At 43.1% G+C, this 17,695-nt stretch overlaps 1 protein-coding gene and 4 gene segments (V, D, J or C); all 5 read right to left on the reverse strand.

The window, feature by feature from the left end:
• The window catches only part of LOC119499314, an 843,332-nt gene that overhangs the window by 796,522 nt on the left and 29,115 nt on the right, over positions 1-17,695 (reverse strand). The gene's annotated exons all lie outside the window — the stretch shown is intronic.
• LOC119498497 lies at positions 4,441-5,199 on the reverse strand. The segment is given in 2 exon segments: positions 4,441-4,882; positions 4,996-5,199. Coding segments are annotated over 2 exon segments (498 nt in total).
• On the reverse strand, positions 11,827-12,661 carry LOC119498489. The segment is given in 2 exon segments: positions 11,827-12,326; positions 12,441-12,661. Coding segments are annotated over 2 exon segments (528 nt in total).
• On the reverse strand, positions 13,481-14,547 carry LOC119498517. The segment is given in 2 exon segments: positions 13,481-14,099; positions 14,411-14,547. Coding segments are annotated over 2 exon segments (420 nt in total).
• Positions 14,596-15,274, reverse strand: LOC119498494. The segment is given in 2 exon segments: positions 14,596-14,980; positions 15,095-15,274. Coding segments are annotated over 2 exon segments (516 nt in total).

Below are 17,695 nucleotides of genomic sequence, written 5' to 3' on the forward strand. Positions count from 1 at the left end.
ACACTCAAATATATTTTTGCCCGCAGTCAGATATATCGTTGCTTATGCTCAAATATATTGTATCTTACACACAAATATATTGTCGCTTGCACTCAGATATATTATTGCTTGCACTCAGATATATTGTATCTTACACACAAATATATTGTCGCTTGCACTCAGATATATTATTGCTTACACTCAGATATATTTTTGCTTGCACTCAGATATATTGTTGCTTTCACTCAGATATATTGTTGAGTATTTATTAGTGATGAAGTGATGACATCCAGATTTCTGTCTTTGAAACGTTAAATTGTGATCTGATATTTCAGGTTTTACTGTCAGAAACATCCGTACCTACGAGAGTTGAACAGAGCAGAATAGCAGCCAGTTTTTCCATGTTGACGGAGGTGAAATGTTGTAACTGAATGGTCATCATGAAAAAGTTTAGTGAGTTGTGTTTGGTCTGATGTTCACAGCTGGAATCAAACAGTTGTCTGTCATGAAGCCACCTGTGCAGTCAGGAGGAGACTCATATTCAGATAAGTTTCATCTCTAAAGGTCTTCATCACAACTGACTCATGAGGGGAAACAATCTAGACTGGATCATCAGCTCTTGTTGAAGTGGAACAGAGTGTGACTCCCTCTAGTGGACGTTGTGGAGTATTGTGTTGTCTTTGCTCCAAAGGTTTTTGTACAGAGTTGTGGTGTTTCCTGTCACTGTGGGCTTCACAGCACAGTAGTACACAGCAGAGTCTGACAGCTGAAGCTTCTGGATCCTCAGAGGAACTGATCTTAAGGCTGAATTCAGTGTGGATGAAAATCTCTCCTGGTCCTCTGTTTTCCCCGAGCCGACCTTAAAGCGGCTCAGGATGAATTTGGGGCTGTTGTTTCCATCCTGTTTGTACCAGAACAGATAGTGATTAGATGAAGTGCTGTTATATTGACAGCCAAGTGTTACTGCCTCTCCTTCAGCAGCAGTCTCATCTCCTTCTGGTTGCAGCACGTTGTCTTTTTGCGCTCTGCATTCTGTCAAACAGCAACAAACAGTATCAGCGTGCCGTTAAAGAATCATGTCAATGTTGGACGGATAGCAAAGAAAGACAGTTGTGTTCCTACCGAGGCTCGTAGCAGCCAGCAGCACTGAGATGAACAGAGGAGTCATGTGTGCAGTGTTGAGTCTAAAGAAGGCTGTGATCTCTCTGTGTAGTCTTCATCAACACTGAGTTGGTGGATTAGAAGGAGGAAGCTGATCACAGTGACAGGGCTCATTCACAGCCCCAACACAACACTAACACACTTTGGGCCTCTCTCCTTTCCTACTGCTGACGCTGTTGTGTGGACTCATCATTGGACGTTTCAGGAGACATGTGTCCTGTTTTACATTCACTTTGTTCCACAACAGAGAAAAGCTGCTTTAATATCTGTGATCACAAAGACTGACAGTAAACTGAGGATGAACATGTGATCAACATGTGACTCTTTCTGCTCTCTTCACACTGCTTCTTCTCTTCAATGTAAATGGACAGTTTGGTATCTTTTGGTCGTCTGCAGCCGTGAGACGTCACATTCAAAGATGCTGCAGTTGTTGTGGAAGCAACCGGTTGTTGACTTGGTAAAACGTGGAGCTGTTCATGTCTGACTCTGTCTCCAGATATCATCACTGTTCATGGTAGAGTTGTAGTAGTTAGTGTTTCAAGGTCTATTTGGGGTGTATCTGCAGCTTTCAGAGGATAGTGAAGAATGGAAGGAGCTCATGGTGACCTAATGACCCACAGGGTACCAAGAGGACTGAATCAGTCTCCCTCTTGTCATGGTGGGTTGTGTTTGGTTGGTCCCTGATGTGGATTTGCTGCTCATGTGGATCCCCCCCCCCCCCCCCCAGTGTTTCATTAGCAGCTGTAACACAGTGACTCTGATCAGAATCCATCTGATATGAAGCTGTGGTTTGAATACCACTTCCCTCCTCTCTGAAGAGTAGTCCCATATCTGTGTTGAGCTTTTTGTACAGCCTCTTCTCCACTTTGTATCACTGTGTTTCTAGAGCACAGTAGTAGAGAGCTGTGTCTGCCAGGGTTAGTCTGCTAATGGTCACTTCAGTTGAGTTGAACCCTGTTTCACATTGATATCGTTTATCAGGAATATACTCATCTGTGATGCTTCTTGCTCCTTTCCAGAGTATAAACTGAGGAGCCTGAAGGTCACCATGATGTCTGTACCAATAAAGGAAAACGTAGTCTGAAGTTGTCTCATAGTCACATCTGAGTGAGACAGATTCTCCTTCTCTTTTACTGAGCTCATCTTTTACAGGAGAGATTTGGTCTCCAGCTATTAGTCCTGGAAAAAGTAGAGAAAATGAAGCCATTAGACTGACTGATTGTTGATGAGGCTGAGAGGAGAAGACAACTGGACAGTGTTACTCTGTGGACACAAACACTCCACTTTCTATCAACCTGGAGAAAAGAATCACAACATGGAGTTGTTTGTATCTTACCAAAGAAAAGAGCAGCAAGAATAATCCACAGCCAATGTTCCATCTCTACAACAAGGTTTAAATCAACAGGAGAAACTAGCTGATGTTCAACATTCAGTCTGACAATTGTTCTCTTCACAGCAGCACTTGTGATTGACTGAATGGTTGAACACAGTGCACGAGTAGTGCACCTCCTACTGGATAATGTGGCCCTCTAGTGGACGTTGTGGAGTATTGTGTTGTCTTTGCTCCAAAGGTTTTTGTACAGAGTTTAGGTGTTTCCTGTCACTGTGGGCCTCACAGCACAGTAGTACACAGCAGAGTCTGACACTGCAGCAGAGGAGATGATCAGATGAAACTCTTTAGTATTTTTGTCATGTGTAAAAGACAACCCTGCTGTGTCCTCTGAATACTCCGTGATGAGAAGCTGTGGAGATGAACTGGACTTGTGTTGATACCAGTAGAGGTTTTGTACAGAGCCTGAATAGCTGCAGGAGAGAGTCACATTGTCTCCTTCCAACGCCGGCATTACATCTTTAAATGGTTTCACTAAATCCTCCGAGGATCCTGAAGAGAACAAAGAGAGATTTCACCAGGACATTTGTATTTCTTTAAACTGCCTTTAATGGTAGAAGTTGACTTACCAGGATGAAACGTGAACATCATCATCCAAACTAAAAAGAGCTGCATTACTTTCACTGGTTGTGAATGAACACTAAAGAGAACACAGCAGCTCTTCACTGCCAACATGAAGCTGTTCATATTCAGCTGTGGAGCTCTTCCTCCTGCTGTGGTCTGTTGACATCATCATCATCATCATCATCATCATTATCATCATCATCATCATCATCATCATCATCATCATCATCAGACTGAACAACCTGATATCATCCCTACTCGTCATATCCTTTAATTTCATTTTCATTTGAAAAGGGACAATGTTGAACATTCAAACAGATGTAAATGTAGCCGAGTAGAATACTAATAATTGAATAATAAAAATAATACAACAGGTCAGAACATACTACAGTGGTATAAAGCATATACAGTACAGTTAAACAACCTGAGCAGATAAAGTCCAAGTACATATAAAGATGAGATAAAAATAGCTTCAGTAACGACATTGTTGGTTCTCAACAAGCCATTTTCTTAATATTGAAATGTTGTGTAGCTCCTACTGTACGGTCCGATCATCAGCCACGACCTGAGTGATCACACTGTACGGTCCGATCATCAGCCACGACCTGAGTGATCACACTGTACGGTCGGATCATCAGCCACGACCTGAGTGATCACACTGTGCGGTCGGATCATCAGCCACGACCTGAGTGATCACACTGTACGGTCCGATCATCAGCCACGACCTGAGTGATCACACTGTACGGTCCGATCATCAGCCACGACCTGAGTGATCACACTGTACGGTCCGACCATCAGCCACGACCTGAGTGATCACACTGTACAGTCCGATCATCAGCCACGACCTGAGTGATCACACTGTACGGTCCGATCACCAGCCACGACCTGAGTAATCACACTGTACGGTCCGATCATCAGCCACGACCTGAGTGATCACACTGTACGGTCCGATCATCAGCCACGACCTGAGTGATCACACTGTACGGTCCGATCACCAGCCACGACCTGAGTGATCACGCTGTATGGTCCGATCATCAGCCACGACCTGAGTGATCACGCTGTACGGTCCGATCACCAGCCACGACCTGAGTGATCACGCTGTACGGTCCGATCATCAGCCACGACCTGAGTGATCACACTGTACGGTCCGATCTTTGCTGATAAAGGGTAGATTAGATGTAGGCCTGTCATTACTGAGGATCTTTTCATGTCGATGTGGCTCCTTTAAGAGAGGCTTCACTAATCAGGGATCATTGTGCGTCTAGTAATATGTCCTCTGGATCAAACTGTCATGTTGTGAGAACCAGTTTGAGCTTTAAGGGTGAAACAGCAGAGAAAGAACAGCTTTAGTGGATGATGATGATGTTGGTTGAGTTGTTGGAGCATTTGTTGTGTTATCGTCTTAAAGTGGAACAGAGTGTGACTCCCTCTAGTGGACGTTGTGGAGTATTGTGTTGTCTTTGCTCCAAAGGTTTTTGTACAGAGTTTTGGTGTTTCCTGTCACTGTGGGCTTCACAGCACAGTAGTACACAGCAGAGTCTGACACTGCAGCAGAGGAGATGATCAGATGGATTTGGTTCTGGTTCTGATCCACTTCAATCTTCAGTCCGCTCACTTTAATAGTTTGTGAGACGATGAACTCTGGTGGTTTTCCTGGATATTGTCGATACCAGAAGAAATAATCATTACCAGTTGGTTTTTCAGAGTATGTGTAGGACAGAGTAACAGTGCTGTCTTCTAAACTGGACTCTTCATTCTTGACTGGAGTGAGTTCTCCACAGCTGACACCTGAAGGAAGAGACAACTCTGTTATTTATTATGTTACAGAACTCTGAAGAAATGAATCCCATTTATGAAACATTGGAGTTCAAGTTGTTTTAAAACAGCAGAATCTAGCGTACCTGTTAGAATAGTGACAAACAGTAGAGAAAGTCCATAACAGTCCAATGAGAGCATGTTGAATGAAGGTAATGTTGATGGTTTGTGTATTGAACTCTGCTGAATATAGAAGTTCCTCTCTCTTCTATAGTTCAGTAACATCTTAGCTCCTCCCTGAATCTCTCCGTCTCCTCTTAGATCTGGATTTGACCTTCTCTCAGTTCCACTTCCTCCTAGTTAACAGACTGGTAGCAGCATTTTGGACCAGCTGGAGGAGCTCATTGGTCACATATTAATATAATAATAAATGTAAATTGAGTGGACCTAGGATTGAACCCTGTGGTACACCACAAGAAATCTTACAAAGAGTCTGTGATGACGACCAGTTTATGGAGATACCTGATTCACATTGTGTGATTGGTCAATAGTGGAGTTCAATATCACAGTTAATATATTGACTCACTGTTAGATACGATCACCATGTGTTTCTGATATTGAATATTTTATTCCAATATAATGTTGCAAATTGTAAGCACTTTCATTGATCGATCACTGGTAACATTAACAATCAATCAATTAAATGTAACTATAAAAACATACAAATTGTGCGTCGACCAAACAATACCAAATGTGTTATTTTTCCTCAATCAAAGCTTTATCTCCACAGCAACATATTACATATTGTCTGACAGCATTGTATAGTCTCTGAAATATAAAGATGTAGAGGCCTAGACATATTGAACACACTGAATAATATTCAATATTAGATTACATGAGTGTGCTCATTTAAATAATATCCGCTAACATATAGCCTAGTTTAATAAGAAAGACGCTCAGAAACAACTAAATGTAACGCTGCAACAAGAAGCTAACAAACTTCTCCGACTGTCAGTGTTGTGAATTCTGCCTGTTCTTCTTGTTCTTGGTGCTGTTAGATCGCTGCTAGACCGCCCCGTTAATAAAGGTGTATGAGGGACAGTAAACTGGCTTTGAAAGGCTAAACGCCAACAAATATAGACTGAAGCAGAATGTTTGGTTAGATAAAAACATGGTGTGAATTTTTAGAAATGATTACATCCATCTTTTTGACTTTTGGACTGAGGATTGAGACAATTACAGAGAATGAGCGTAGCGACAGAGAGAGACAGAAGGACTACTGCAGGCAATGTTTCTGTAAGTTATTAATAATAATTCAGATGTGAACGTTGTGAATGAAGCTTGGACCTGAACAGTTCTGGTAAACATCCTGTCGGATGGTATGATGTTGCATGTATGCAGACGTTCTGGTCTGCCAGCTTTGACTTTCCACCAGTCTGTCGACTTTGTATCCAAGGATGAACAATGTCCCGTAAAAAGTTGTCAACCTCCGTGTCCACGCAGCCAGCCAGAGCCACGGCGGAGGCCCGACTCACGGCCACAGCTCCTGACGCCGTTGACCGAGCGTCTCTGTCGGGTTCATCGCTTTCAGCCTGTGGGTTCGCCGTGGCCACCTCCACCACCTCTCCCAGCGCCCTCTGGTGGTGAATGAGAGTCATTGAAACATGCTTTAATAATCCTCCATCCTACTGATATCTAGAATGTAACTACACCTTGTTCATATTTCACATCTTTATTTGAGAGATCCATTACATTTCACCCGTTTGATCGAGTTCTTAACGACCGATTAATGGATCGTCCATTTATCGATATCATCCCTACTCCGATATGATGGTGGCATTTTTAAATAGTTTCACATTTAGTCAGTTATGAATATATCAGAGAGTTCCTCACTAAATTACTGACCTCCAGAGTTTAATCTGAGCTCTATTAGATATCAGAGGATCAGCTGTTCTACTCAGTTATGATGAGCTATTGTTCATATAAATAATATCCCACAACAGCTCATTATCACCAGTTACTGTTGAATAAAACAATGTAGACTGGATCATCATCTCCTGTTGAAGTGGAACAGAGTGGGACTCCCTCTAGTGGACGTTGTGGAGTATTGTGTTGTCTTTGCTCCAAAGGTTTTTGTACAGAGTTTAGGTGTTTCCTGTCACTGTGGGCTGCAGAGCACAGTAGTACACAGCAGAGTGTGACACTTTAGCTGAGATGATCTCCAGATCAACATGTTTCTCTGCTTTGTTAATGTGAGCTGAGAAACCAGAACCAGTTGGATGAATCAATCCTCCCTCGGTGATGTGGAGCAGGAACTCTGGTCTGGATCTCTGGTATTGTCGGTACCACTGGATATTGTAGATATTACCTCCCTCATATGTACAGGTCAGGTTGATGTCTCTGCCCTCTGCAACATGTTCTTCAGTACTTTGTGGATTTATGCTGTTCATGGAACCCAGGGCTGCAAAATGAGTATTATTCATGTCAGTTAGTCTGCAAGAGATTGTGACATCAAGAGACTTTTTCTGTCCTCTCTGATCATTTAGAGATAAAACACCACCAAATGTCTTTTTCTATCCTATAAAGTGTTCCCTTCCTCAGATAAAGCTGTAGTAGTGAAATGTGTGGTTAATCCAGCAGGTTCAATGAGACGTTGATCTCTGTTCTAACACTCACCTATAAAGGTAAAGAAGAGTAAAAAGAGGTAAAGCAACATGTCTTTGGAGTTGTTAAAGCCAAACAGACAGCAGATGAGCGATGTTGTTCCACTGCAGTAGAATGAAAGAACTAAACAGCCTCTCTGCTGCACAGCCCTTCTCCTCAACATCAAGCTGACTGGGCTTTTAGTTCCTCAAACATTTCTGCTCTGGAGACACAAAGAATCTCATTGGTTGAGTTAAACCTCAGTGGGTGTGGCCAGAGAACTCTTCCATCAGCGTTCAATCCATTCACATTATTTGGACGTCCAGAAGACGTGTGCTTCTGGGAAACTGATCAACTAGAAACTGTAATGTACTGTCTGAATAATAAACTAGAATCAGAATCAGAAAGGTGTTTATTGCCAGGTATAAGGGGTATACACGAGGAATTTTCTTTGGCTTTGTTGGTGCGAGACAAATAGTATAATAACAAAGAAATAGATAAAACGTTAGAATAAAATAAGAATAAAAATGTACGATTTACAAAATAAGCTATAAAAACAAACATGATATAATCAGATAGTGCAAATATTGCCGGTGTGCAAACAAAACAATCAGGTATCAGAGGGAGAGAGAGGGAGAGAGAGGGATACTGTAGGGGGTGGTATTGAGAGTGTATGAGAGAGGGGGATATTCAGTGTCGGGGTAGGGGGTTGGGGGGGAGACAGTCACAGGGGGGAGGAGGGGCTGTTGGAGAGCCCCACTGCCATGGGGAAAAAGCTGTTTTTGTGGCGTGAGGTTTTGTTTCCTGATGGTCCTGATGGACCTGATGGACCTTAACCTCCTGCCAGATGGTAAAGTCTGAAAGAGATGGTGTCCGGGATGGGAGGGGTCGGCCACAATCTTCCCTGCCCTCCTTTAGGTCCTGGAGGTGTACAGCTCCTGGAGGGAGGGAAGGTTGGCCTTCTCTGCAGCAAGGATGATCCGCTGCAGCCTGGCCTTGTCTCTGGCGGTGGCAGCGGCGAACCAGACGGTGATGGAGGAGGTGAGAATGGACTCGATGATGGCCGAGTAAAAGTGCACCATCATAGTCTGTGGCAGGTTGAATTTCTTCAACTGCCTCAGGAAGTACATCCTCTGCTGGGCCTTGCTGATGAGGGAGCTGATGTTTAGGTCCCACTTGAGGTCCCGGGCGATGGTCGTGCCCAGGAAACGGAACGACTCCACCGTGTTAACTGGGGAGCCGCGCAGGATGAGGGGGGGGAGCGGGGCTGAGTTCCTCCTGAAGTCCACTGTCATCTCCACTGTCTTCAGAGCGTTCAGCTCCATGTGGTTCTGGCTGCACCAGGATACCAGATGGTCAACCTCCCATCTGTAGGCAGACTCATCACCCTCGGAGATGAGGCCGATGAGGGTGGTGTCGTCCGCAAATTTAAGGAGCCTGACAGATTGGTGTCTGGAGGTGCAGCCGTTGGTGTACAGGGAGAAGAGCAGTGCGGAGAGAACGCAGCCTTGGGGGGCACCGGTGCTGATGGTCTGGGTGTCGGAGACTTGCTTCCCCAGTCTTACGTGCTGACTCCTGTCAGATAGAAAGTCAGTGATCCACCTGCAGGTGGAGTCAGGCACGCTCAGCAGGGAAAGCTTGTCCTGTAGCAGAACTGGGCTGATGGTGTTGAATGCGGAGCTGAAGTCCACAAACAGGATCCTGGCATAGGAGCCAGGGGAGTCCAGGTGCTGGAGGATGTAGTGGAGGGCTAAATTTACTGCGTCGTCTACAGATCTGTTAGGTCTGTCGGCGAACTGCAGTGGGTCCAGCACGGGGTTGGTGATAGTCTTTAGGTGGTGGAGCACAAGGCGTTCAAAGGTCTTCATTATAACGGAGGTCAGGGCAACGGGTCCGTAGTCCTGAAGACCTGTGATCCTTGGCTTCTTGGGGACCGGGATGATGGTGGAGGCTTTGAAGCAGGCCGGCACCCTGCAGATTTCCAGTGATGTGTTGAAAATCCCTGTAAATACTGGAGAAAACTGGTCTGCACAGTGTTTCAGGGTTGCAGGTGAGACACAGTCCGGGCCGGCTGCTTTGCGGGGGTTTTGTCCTTTGAAGAGCCTGTTGACTTCCCCCTCTTTGATGGACAGAGGTGTGAAGGGGGGAGGGGTGTGCACAGGCTCGGTGCTTGTGGAGAAAGCTGGGGGGGGGCTGGTGTTAACAGTGTTAACTGCTGGTGGCTGATGGCAGGGGGGAGAGGAGATGTAGTCAGGACTGGTACTTTGTCTGTCGAATCTGCAGTAGAACTCATTCAGCTCATTTGCCAGTCGGAGGTCATTCGTGGAGTGGGACGGTTTGGGCTTATAGTTTGTGATCTGCCTCAGCCCTTTCCAGACTGAGACTGAGTCGTTGGCTGAGAACTGCTCCTGTAGTTTCTCTGAACACTGCCGTTTGGCCTCCCTCACCGCCTTGCCAAACGCGTATTTAGCCTCTTTAAAGCCCTCTCTGTCACCACTCCTAAATGCCTCTTCCTTAACCAAACGAAGCTGTTTGAGTTTGGCTGTGAACCAGGGCTTCTCGTTGTTGTAGTGAACCCTGGTGCGCGTCGGTATACAGCTGTCCTCACAGAAGCTGATATACGACGTCACAGCCTCTGCATACTCGTCCAGACTGTCAGTGGCGGTCCTAAACATCTCCCAGTCCGTGCAGTCCAGGCACTCACGCAGATCCTCCACCACCTCGCTGCTCCACTTCTTAGTCGTCCTCACAACCGGTCTAGCCAGTTTGACCCTCTGCCTGTAAGAGGGGATGAGGTGGACCAAGACGTGGTCGGAGTTTCCCAGCGCAGCGCGAGGAACGGCGTGATATGCCTTACTGATGTTGCAGTAGCACTTGTCCAGCGTGTTCTCCTCTCTGGTCGGACATTTAATAAACTGTTTGTATTTTGGGAGTTCTTGTGATAAGTTCCCTTTGTTAAAGTCCCCAAGAACGATAACAAGAGAGTCCGGGTTTTTTCTCTCCACCTCCCATATCTGGTCGGCAAGCTGCCACTGCGCGAGCTCCACGTGAGCCTGTGGCGGGATGTAAACACCGACCAGAATGAAGGAGGAGAATTCACGGGGGGAATAAAATGGTTTGCAATTGATAAAAAAGGATTCCAGATCCGGAGAACATGTCCGCTGAAGCACTGTCACGTCCTTGCACCAGCCGTCGTTAACATAGAAACATATTCCCCCTCCTTTTGACTTGTGTGATAGCTCCGGGTCGCGGTCGGCTCGGAACAGCTGGAAGCCGGGAAGCTGCAGCGCAGAGTCCGGTATAGTTCCACACAACCACGACTCAGTAAAACACAAGGCTGAAGAGAGGGAAAAGTCTCTGTTGTTTCTCACCATCAGCAGCAACTCGTCCACTTTGTTGCACAGTGAGCGCACGTTGGAGAGGAATATCGCAGGCAGCGGAGTTTTCAGTACTCTCTGTCTGAAGCGATTCAGCACTCCAGAGCGCTTTCCCCTCCTGCGCTTAATCGCTCAGCCGAGGGCCACAGCACCAAGTAAAAGGTGCATTAAATCCACTGAAGGAGCCAGAAATGTGGGAAAAATATCTGCTGGGGTGGATTCCCTGAGGTTCAGGATGTCTTCTCTAGAGAAAACAATCCGTGAACTTTCACAAAAAACAAAAGAAATACAAAAAAAACAAGAAAAACAGAGCGCACCAATTCGCCGAGGCAGCCGTAGTTAGCGCCATCTAGGATCTTACTACTTAATAAAATAAGTAAATATATGTCTCTTCAACTAGAAATGTTGACCTATGATACAATACAGACAATACAATTACAATATGGTCAAGGCAGTATACAGTACAATCAAGGCAGTGAGTTATTGCACAGTAATAAGAGCACATATTGCACATGTATCAGTAGTTGATAAATTACAAGAAATAATGTATCTGAATATAAAGTGCGATAGGATGAAAACATGTAATAAGCTGAGTAAGGGTTCTGTTTTCTGACAAGAATCTGACAGTGTTTAAATCAGTTCCATTCCGTTCAGTTCTATGTGAGTGTCTGGCAGTTTTCAGCTCACGTATGACGCTAGGGTAGAAGCTGTTCTTGAGTCTATTAGTCCGTGATGTGATGGACCTGAACCGTCTACCAGAGGGCAAAAGTTCCAACAGCTGATGTCCAGGGTGGGAAGGGTCCTTCAGGATGCCGGCTGCTCTGCGGAAGCAGCGGGCGGTGTAAAGTTCCTCAAGAGAGGGCAATACTTGACAAAAAATAATACAAAAAAAATACTTGACCCAAAAAAAAAGAAATTCTTGTTAAAAAAAAAATTACTTGAAACAAAAAATAGTGTAGAGAAGGACCCTCTGTCCAGTCTGGTTTTGTTTCCTTCTGAACTCATGAGGAGAAACAATCTAGACTGGATCATCAGCTCCTGTTGAAGTGGAACAGAGTGTGACTCCCTCTAGTGGACGTTGTGGAGTATTGTGTTGTCTTTGCTCCAAAGGTTTTTGTACAGAGTTTTGGTGTTTCCTGTCACTGTGGGCCTCACAGCACAGTAGTACACAGCAGAGTGTGACACTGCAGCAGAGGAGATCTGGAGATCCACACCATCCTTTTCTTCAAACAGTTTAGTGAAGAACTTTGTGTCTGATTTCAGAGATTCTGCTGGTCTTGTAACACTAAGACCAGAGATGGAGATGATGAACTCTGGTGGTTTTCCTAGATATTGTCGATACCAGAAGAAATAATCACTAGGTTTCAGGTCAGAGTATGTGTAGGACAGAGTAACAGTGCTGTCTTCTAAACTGGACTCTTCATTCTTGACTGGAGTGAGTTCTTCACAGCTGACACCTGAAGGAAGAGACAACTCTGTTATTTATTATGTTACAGAACTCTGAAGAAATTAATCCCATTTATGAAACATTGGAGTCCAAGTTGTGTTTAAAACAGCAGAATCTAACGTACCTGTTAGAATAGTGACAAACAGTAGAGAAAGTCCATAACAGTCCAATGAGAGCATGTTGAATGAAGGTAATGTTGATGGTTTGTGTATTGAACTCTGCTGAATACAGAAGTTCCTCTCTCTTCTATAGTTCAGTAACATCTTAGCTCCTCCCTGAATCTCTCCGTCTCCTCTTAGATCTGGATTTCACCTTCTCTCAGTTCCACTTCCTCCTGGTTAACAGACTGGTAGCAGCCGGATAATAAAAGAATAACTAACTAATAGAAAGTAAGGTCAAAACGATGGGTTTTGAGTCTGGATTTAAAGACCTCCACAGATTTAGACTGTCTGATGTCCATAGGGAGGTTATTCCAGAGGAAGAGGGGCTCGATAAGAAAAGGCCCTTTGGCCTGCTGACTTCTTTTTAACTCTGTGGACAGACAGGAGCCCTGTATTCTGAGAGAGGAGAGTCCTGATTGGAGTATCAGGTTGAAGTAGATCAGGCAGGTAGGAAGGAGCGTGCCCATTTACTATATTCTAGGTCATCAGAAGCACCTTAAAGTCTGATCTGACGTGGATCGGGAGCCAGTGTAATGAAGCCTAAACTGGGGTCCCATTTTCTAGTTTTAGTTTGAAGACTTCTAGTACTAGAACGAGGCAGACCTGATAGCAAAACATTATAATAGTCCAGTCTGGATGATACAAAGGTATGAATTAGGACCTCTGCATCAGCCATGGATAAAGAAGACCTGATGTTAGAGATGTTGCGTAGGTGAAAGAAGGCGATCTTTGTGATGTCTTTAATGTGCTGATCAACAGAAAGAGTTGAATGGAACGTAACACCAAGATTCATAACTGTTGAACTCTGGGATATCACCCAGTTCTCTAAAGATCCTGTTACCTGATCAAACTGATGTCTATGTGGAGCAGGGCCAAAGACCAGCATCTCAGTTTGATCTCAGTTTAGGAGCAAGAGATTACTTTACATCCAGTTTTTCACCGCAGACAGGCAGGCCTCTAGTTTAATCATTTGGGATCCATCCTCCGTCTTTATAGGCAGATACAGCTGAGTATCATCAGCGTAACAGTGGAAACTAATTCCATGACTACGTATTATTTGGCCAAGAGGTGCGTTGTTGGTCCCAGCAATGACCAGAGATCTTTAAAAAGTTTAGCTGGTAAGGGCTATTGTTTTAGTGAATAGAAGAGGCATATGGGTATGTCTGTAATCCAGCAAATGGATGTTACTTCAACCCTAGACTGGATCATCAGCTCCTGTTGAAGTGGAACAGAGTGTGACTCCCTCTAGTGGACGTTGTGGAGTATTGTGTTGTCTTTGCTCCAAAGGTTTTTGTACAGAGTTGTGGTGTTTCCTGTCACTGTGGGCTGCAGAGCACAGTAGTACACAGCAGAGTCTGACAGCTGAAGCTTCTGGATCCTCAGAGGAACTGATTTCTTGTCGACTGTAGCATCAATTCTGTCTTTCTGAACGTCTCCAGCATCCTTTGCTCCAGAGTAGCGTTGCAGGATACACTTTGGGGAATCATGAACTTCCTGTTTGTACCAGAACAAAGTGGGACTTGGGTCACTGGTCTCAAATGTACAGTCCAGTGTGAGTGTGCGTCCTTCAGTAGCGATGACATCTCTTCTTGTCTGGGTAACACTGTCTTCTCCTTTACACTCTGGGGAAGAAGAGAACATGCAGAGGAAGAGATGAATGAATAAAGATGATTGATTAAAGGAGAACAATCAGTAGGTTTAAAGAGTTACCTAGCCACAGAGTCACAATCAGAGACATTTAGAATAGTCTGGAATTTCACTGACTGCTGTCTGATGTCACATTAAACCATAGAAGGAGTTCTTTAGAAGCTACTAGATAGCAACAGAAATGATGTGTTGTTGCTTCTCTGTATAATGAACATTAAAAGCACTCACAGCTCAGTTACTAGTGAAAAGTGTTGAGAGAGGAAACATGGAGTTGTTTGTATCTTACCAAAGAAAAGAGCAGCAAGAATAATCCACAGCCAATGTTCCATCTCTACAACAAGGTTTAAATCAACAGGAGAAACTAGCTGATGTTCAACATTCAGTCTGACAATTGTTCTCTTCACAGCAGCACTTGTGATTGACTGAATGGTTGAACACAGTGCACGAGTAGTGCACCTCCTACTGGATAATGTGGCCCTCTAGTGGACGTTGTGGAGTATTGTGTTGTCTTTGCTCCAAAGGTTTTTGTACAGAGTTTTGGTGTTTCCTGTCACTGTGGGCCTCACAGCACAGTAGTACACAGCAGAGTGTGACACTGCAGCAGAGGAGATGATCAGATGGATTTGCTTCTGGTTCTGATCCACTTTAATCTTCAGTTCAGGGATTGGATGATTAATTATACTTCCAGTTCCTGAATGGTAGATGATGAACTCTGGTGGTTTTCCTGGATATTGTCGATACCAGTAAAACTCATCACTAGGTTTCAGTTTAGAGTATGTGTAGGACAGAGTCACAGTGCCGTCTTCTAAACTGGACTCTTCATTCTTGACTGGAGTGAGTTCTTCACAGCTGACACCTGAAGGAAGAGACAACTCTGTTATTTATTATGTTACAGAACTCTGAAGAAATGAATCCCATTTATGAAACATTGGAGTTCAAGTTGTTTTTAAAACAGCAGAATCTAGCGTACCTGTTAGAATAGTGACAAACAGTAGAGAAAGTCCATAACAGTCCAATGAGAGCATGTTGAATGAAGGTAATGTTGATGGTTTGTGTATTGAACTCTGCTGAATATAGAAGTTCCTCTCTCTTCTATAGTTCAGTAACATCTTAGCTCCTCCCTGAATCTCTCCGTCTCCTCTAAGATCTGGATTTGACCTTCTCTCAGTTCCACTTCCTCCTGGTTAACAGACTGGTAGCAGCATTTTGGACCAGCTGGAGGAGGGAACTTCTTCTTTTTCTGGTGTTTATAACAGGAGTTACAGAACGGTAGCTGTGATGATTTAAAGGATGGATCACCTCCTAAAGTAGAGACAACATTATGTTAAATCAGCTGATGATGAAAAGAAAGCTCAGCGTCAAATATTATCCAGGACTGATTTTGGTCATGTTTGAGCACATGGTTATGCGCACACACCTATGCACATGTACATGCTTATTAGCACACACAGAGACACGTTCACTCCTGATATACTGTTGACTAAACTCAGAGATATTGTTGCTTGCACTCAGATATATTGTTGAGCAGTTATTAGTGATAAAGTGATGACATCCAGATTTGTGTCTTTGTGAAAAAATGATTTGAAAAAAATACTTGACTAAATAAAATACAAAAAAATACTTGACAAAAAAAATCAATTTGTTCAAAAATAAATCAGAAAAAAATATTTGACAAAAAAACAAAATACAAAAAAATATTTGACCAAAAAAAATCAGAAAAAATATTTGACCAAAAATAATTATTTCATCTAAAATAAAATCCGAAAAAAATATTTGGCAAAAAATAAATATGAAAAAAATATTTTATCGAAAAAGAAAATACAAAAAAATATTTGAAGAAAAGAAAAATACAACAAAATACGGAAAAATACTACAAAAGAAATATTTGACAAAAACAATTCCGAAAAAAATATTTTATAAAAAGGAAAATACGAAAAAAGTACTTCAAAATAAAAAAAATATATATATATATTAAAAAAAAATTACTTGACACCAAAAAAATACTGGAGGGAAGGACTCTGTCCTGTCTGGTTTTGTTTCCTTCTGAACTCATGAGGGGAAACAATCTAGACTGGATCATCAGCTCCTGTTGAAGTGGAACAGAGTGTGACTCCCTCTAGTGGACGTTGTGGAGTATTGTGTTGTCTTTGCTCCAAAGGTTTTTGTACAGAGTTTTGGTGTTTCCTGTCACTGTGGGCCTCACAGCACAGTAGTACACAGCAGAGTGTGACACTGCAGCAGAGGAGATGTTCAGATGGATTTGTTTCTGGTTCTGATCCACTTTAATATTCAGTTTAGTGATTTGATGTTTCATTATACTTCCAGTTCCTGAATGGTAGATGATGAACTCTGGTGGTTTTCCTGGATATTGTCGATACCAGTAAAACTGATCACCCGCAGTTGGTTTTTCAGAGTATGTGTAGGACAGAGTAACAGTGCTGTCTTCTAAACTGGACTCTTCATTCTTGACTGGAGTGAGTTCTCCACAGCTGACACCTGAAGGAAGAGACAACTCTGTTATTTATTATGTTACAGAACTCTGAAGAAATGAATCCCATTTATGAAACATTGGAGTTCAAGTTGTGTTTAAAACAGCAGAATCTAGCATACCTGTTAGAACAGTGACAAACAGTAGAGAAAGTCCATAACAGTCCAACGAGAGCATGTTGAATGAAGGTAATGTTGATGGTTTGTGTATTGAACTTTGCTGAATATAGAAGTTCCTCTCTCTTCTATAGTTCAGTAACATCTTAGCTCCTCCCTGAATCTCTCCGTCTCCTCTTAGATCTGGATTTGACGTTCTCTCAGTTCCACTTCCTCCTGGTTAACAGACTGGTAGCAGCATTTTGGACCAGCTGGAGGAGCTCATTGGTCACATATTAATATAATAATAAATGTAAATTGAGTGGACCTAGGATTGAACCCTGTGGTACACCACAAGAAATCTTACAAAGAGTCTGTGATGACGACCAGTTTATGGAGATACTTGATTCACATTGTGTGATTGGTCAATAGTGGAGTTCAATATAACAGTTAATATATTGACTCACTGTTAGATACGATCACCATGTGTTTCTGATATTGAATATTTTATTCCAATATAATGTTGCAAATTGTAAGCACTTTCATTGATCGATCACTGGTAACATTAACGATCAATCAATTAAATGTAACTATAAAAATATACAAACTGTGCATCGACCAAACAATACCAAATGTGTTATTTTTCCTCAATCAAAGCTTTATCTCCACAGCAACATATTACATATTGTCTGACAGCATTGTATAGTCTCTGAAATATAAAGATGTAGAGGCCTAGACATATTGAACACACTGAATAATATTCAATATTAGATTACATGAGGAGTGTGCTCATTAAAATAATATCCGCTAACATATAGCCTAGTTTAATAAGAAAGACGCTCAGAAACAACTAAATGTAACGCTGCAACAAGAAGTTAACAAACTTCTCCGACTGTCAGTGTTGTGATTTCTGCCTGTTCTTCTTGTTCTTGGTGCTGTTAGATCGCTGCTAGCCCGCCCCGTTAATAAAGGTGTATGAGGGACAGTA

Source organism: Sebastes umbrosus, chromosome 12 (genome assembly GCF_015220745.1).
Source record: "Sebastes umbrosus isolate fSebUmb1 chromosome 12, fSebUmb1.pri, whole genome shotgun sequence".
NCBI classification, from domain to species: domain Eukaryota; kingdom Metazoa; phylum Chordata; class Actinopteri; order Perciformes; family Sebastidae; genus Sebastes; species Sebastes umbrosus.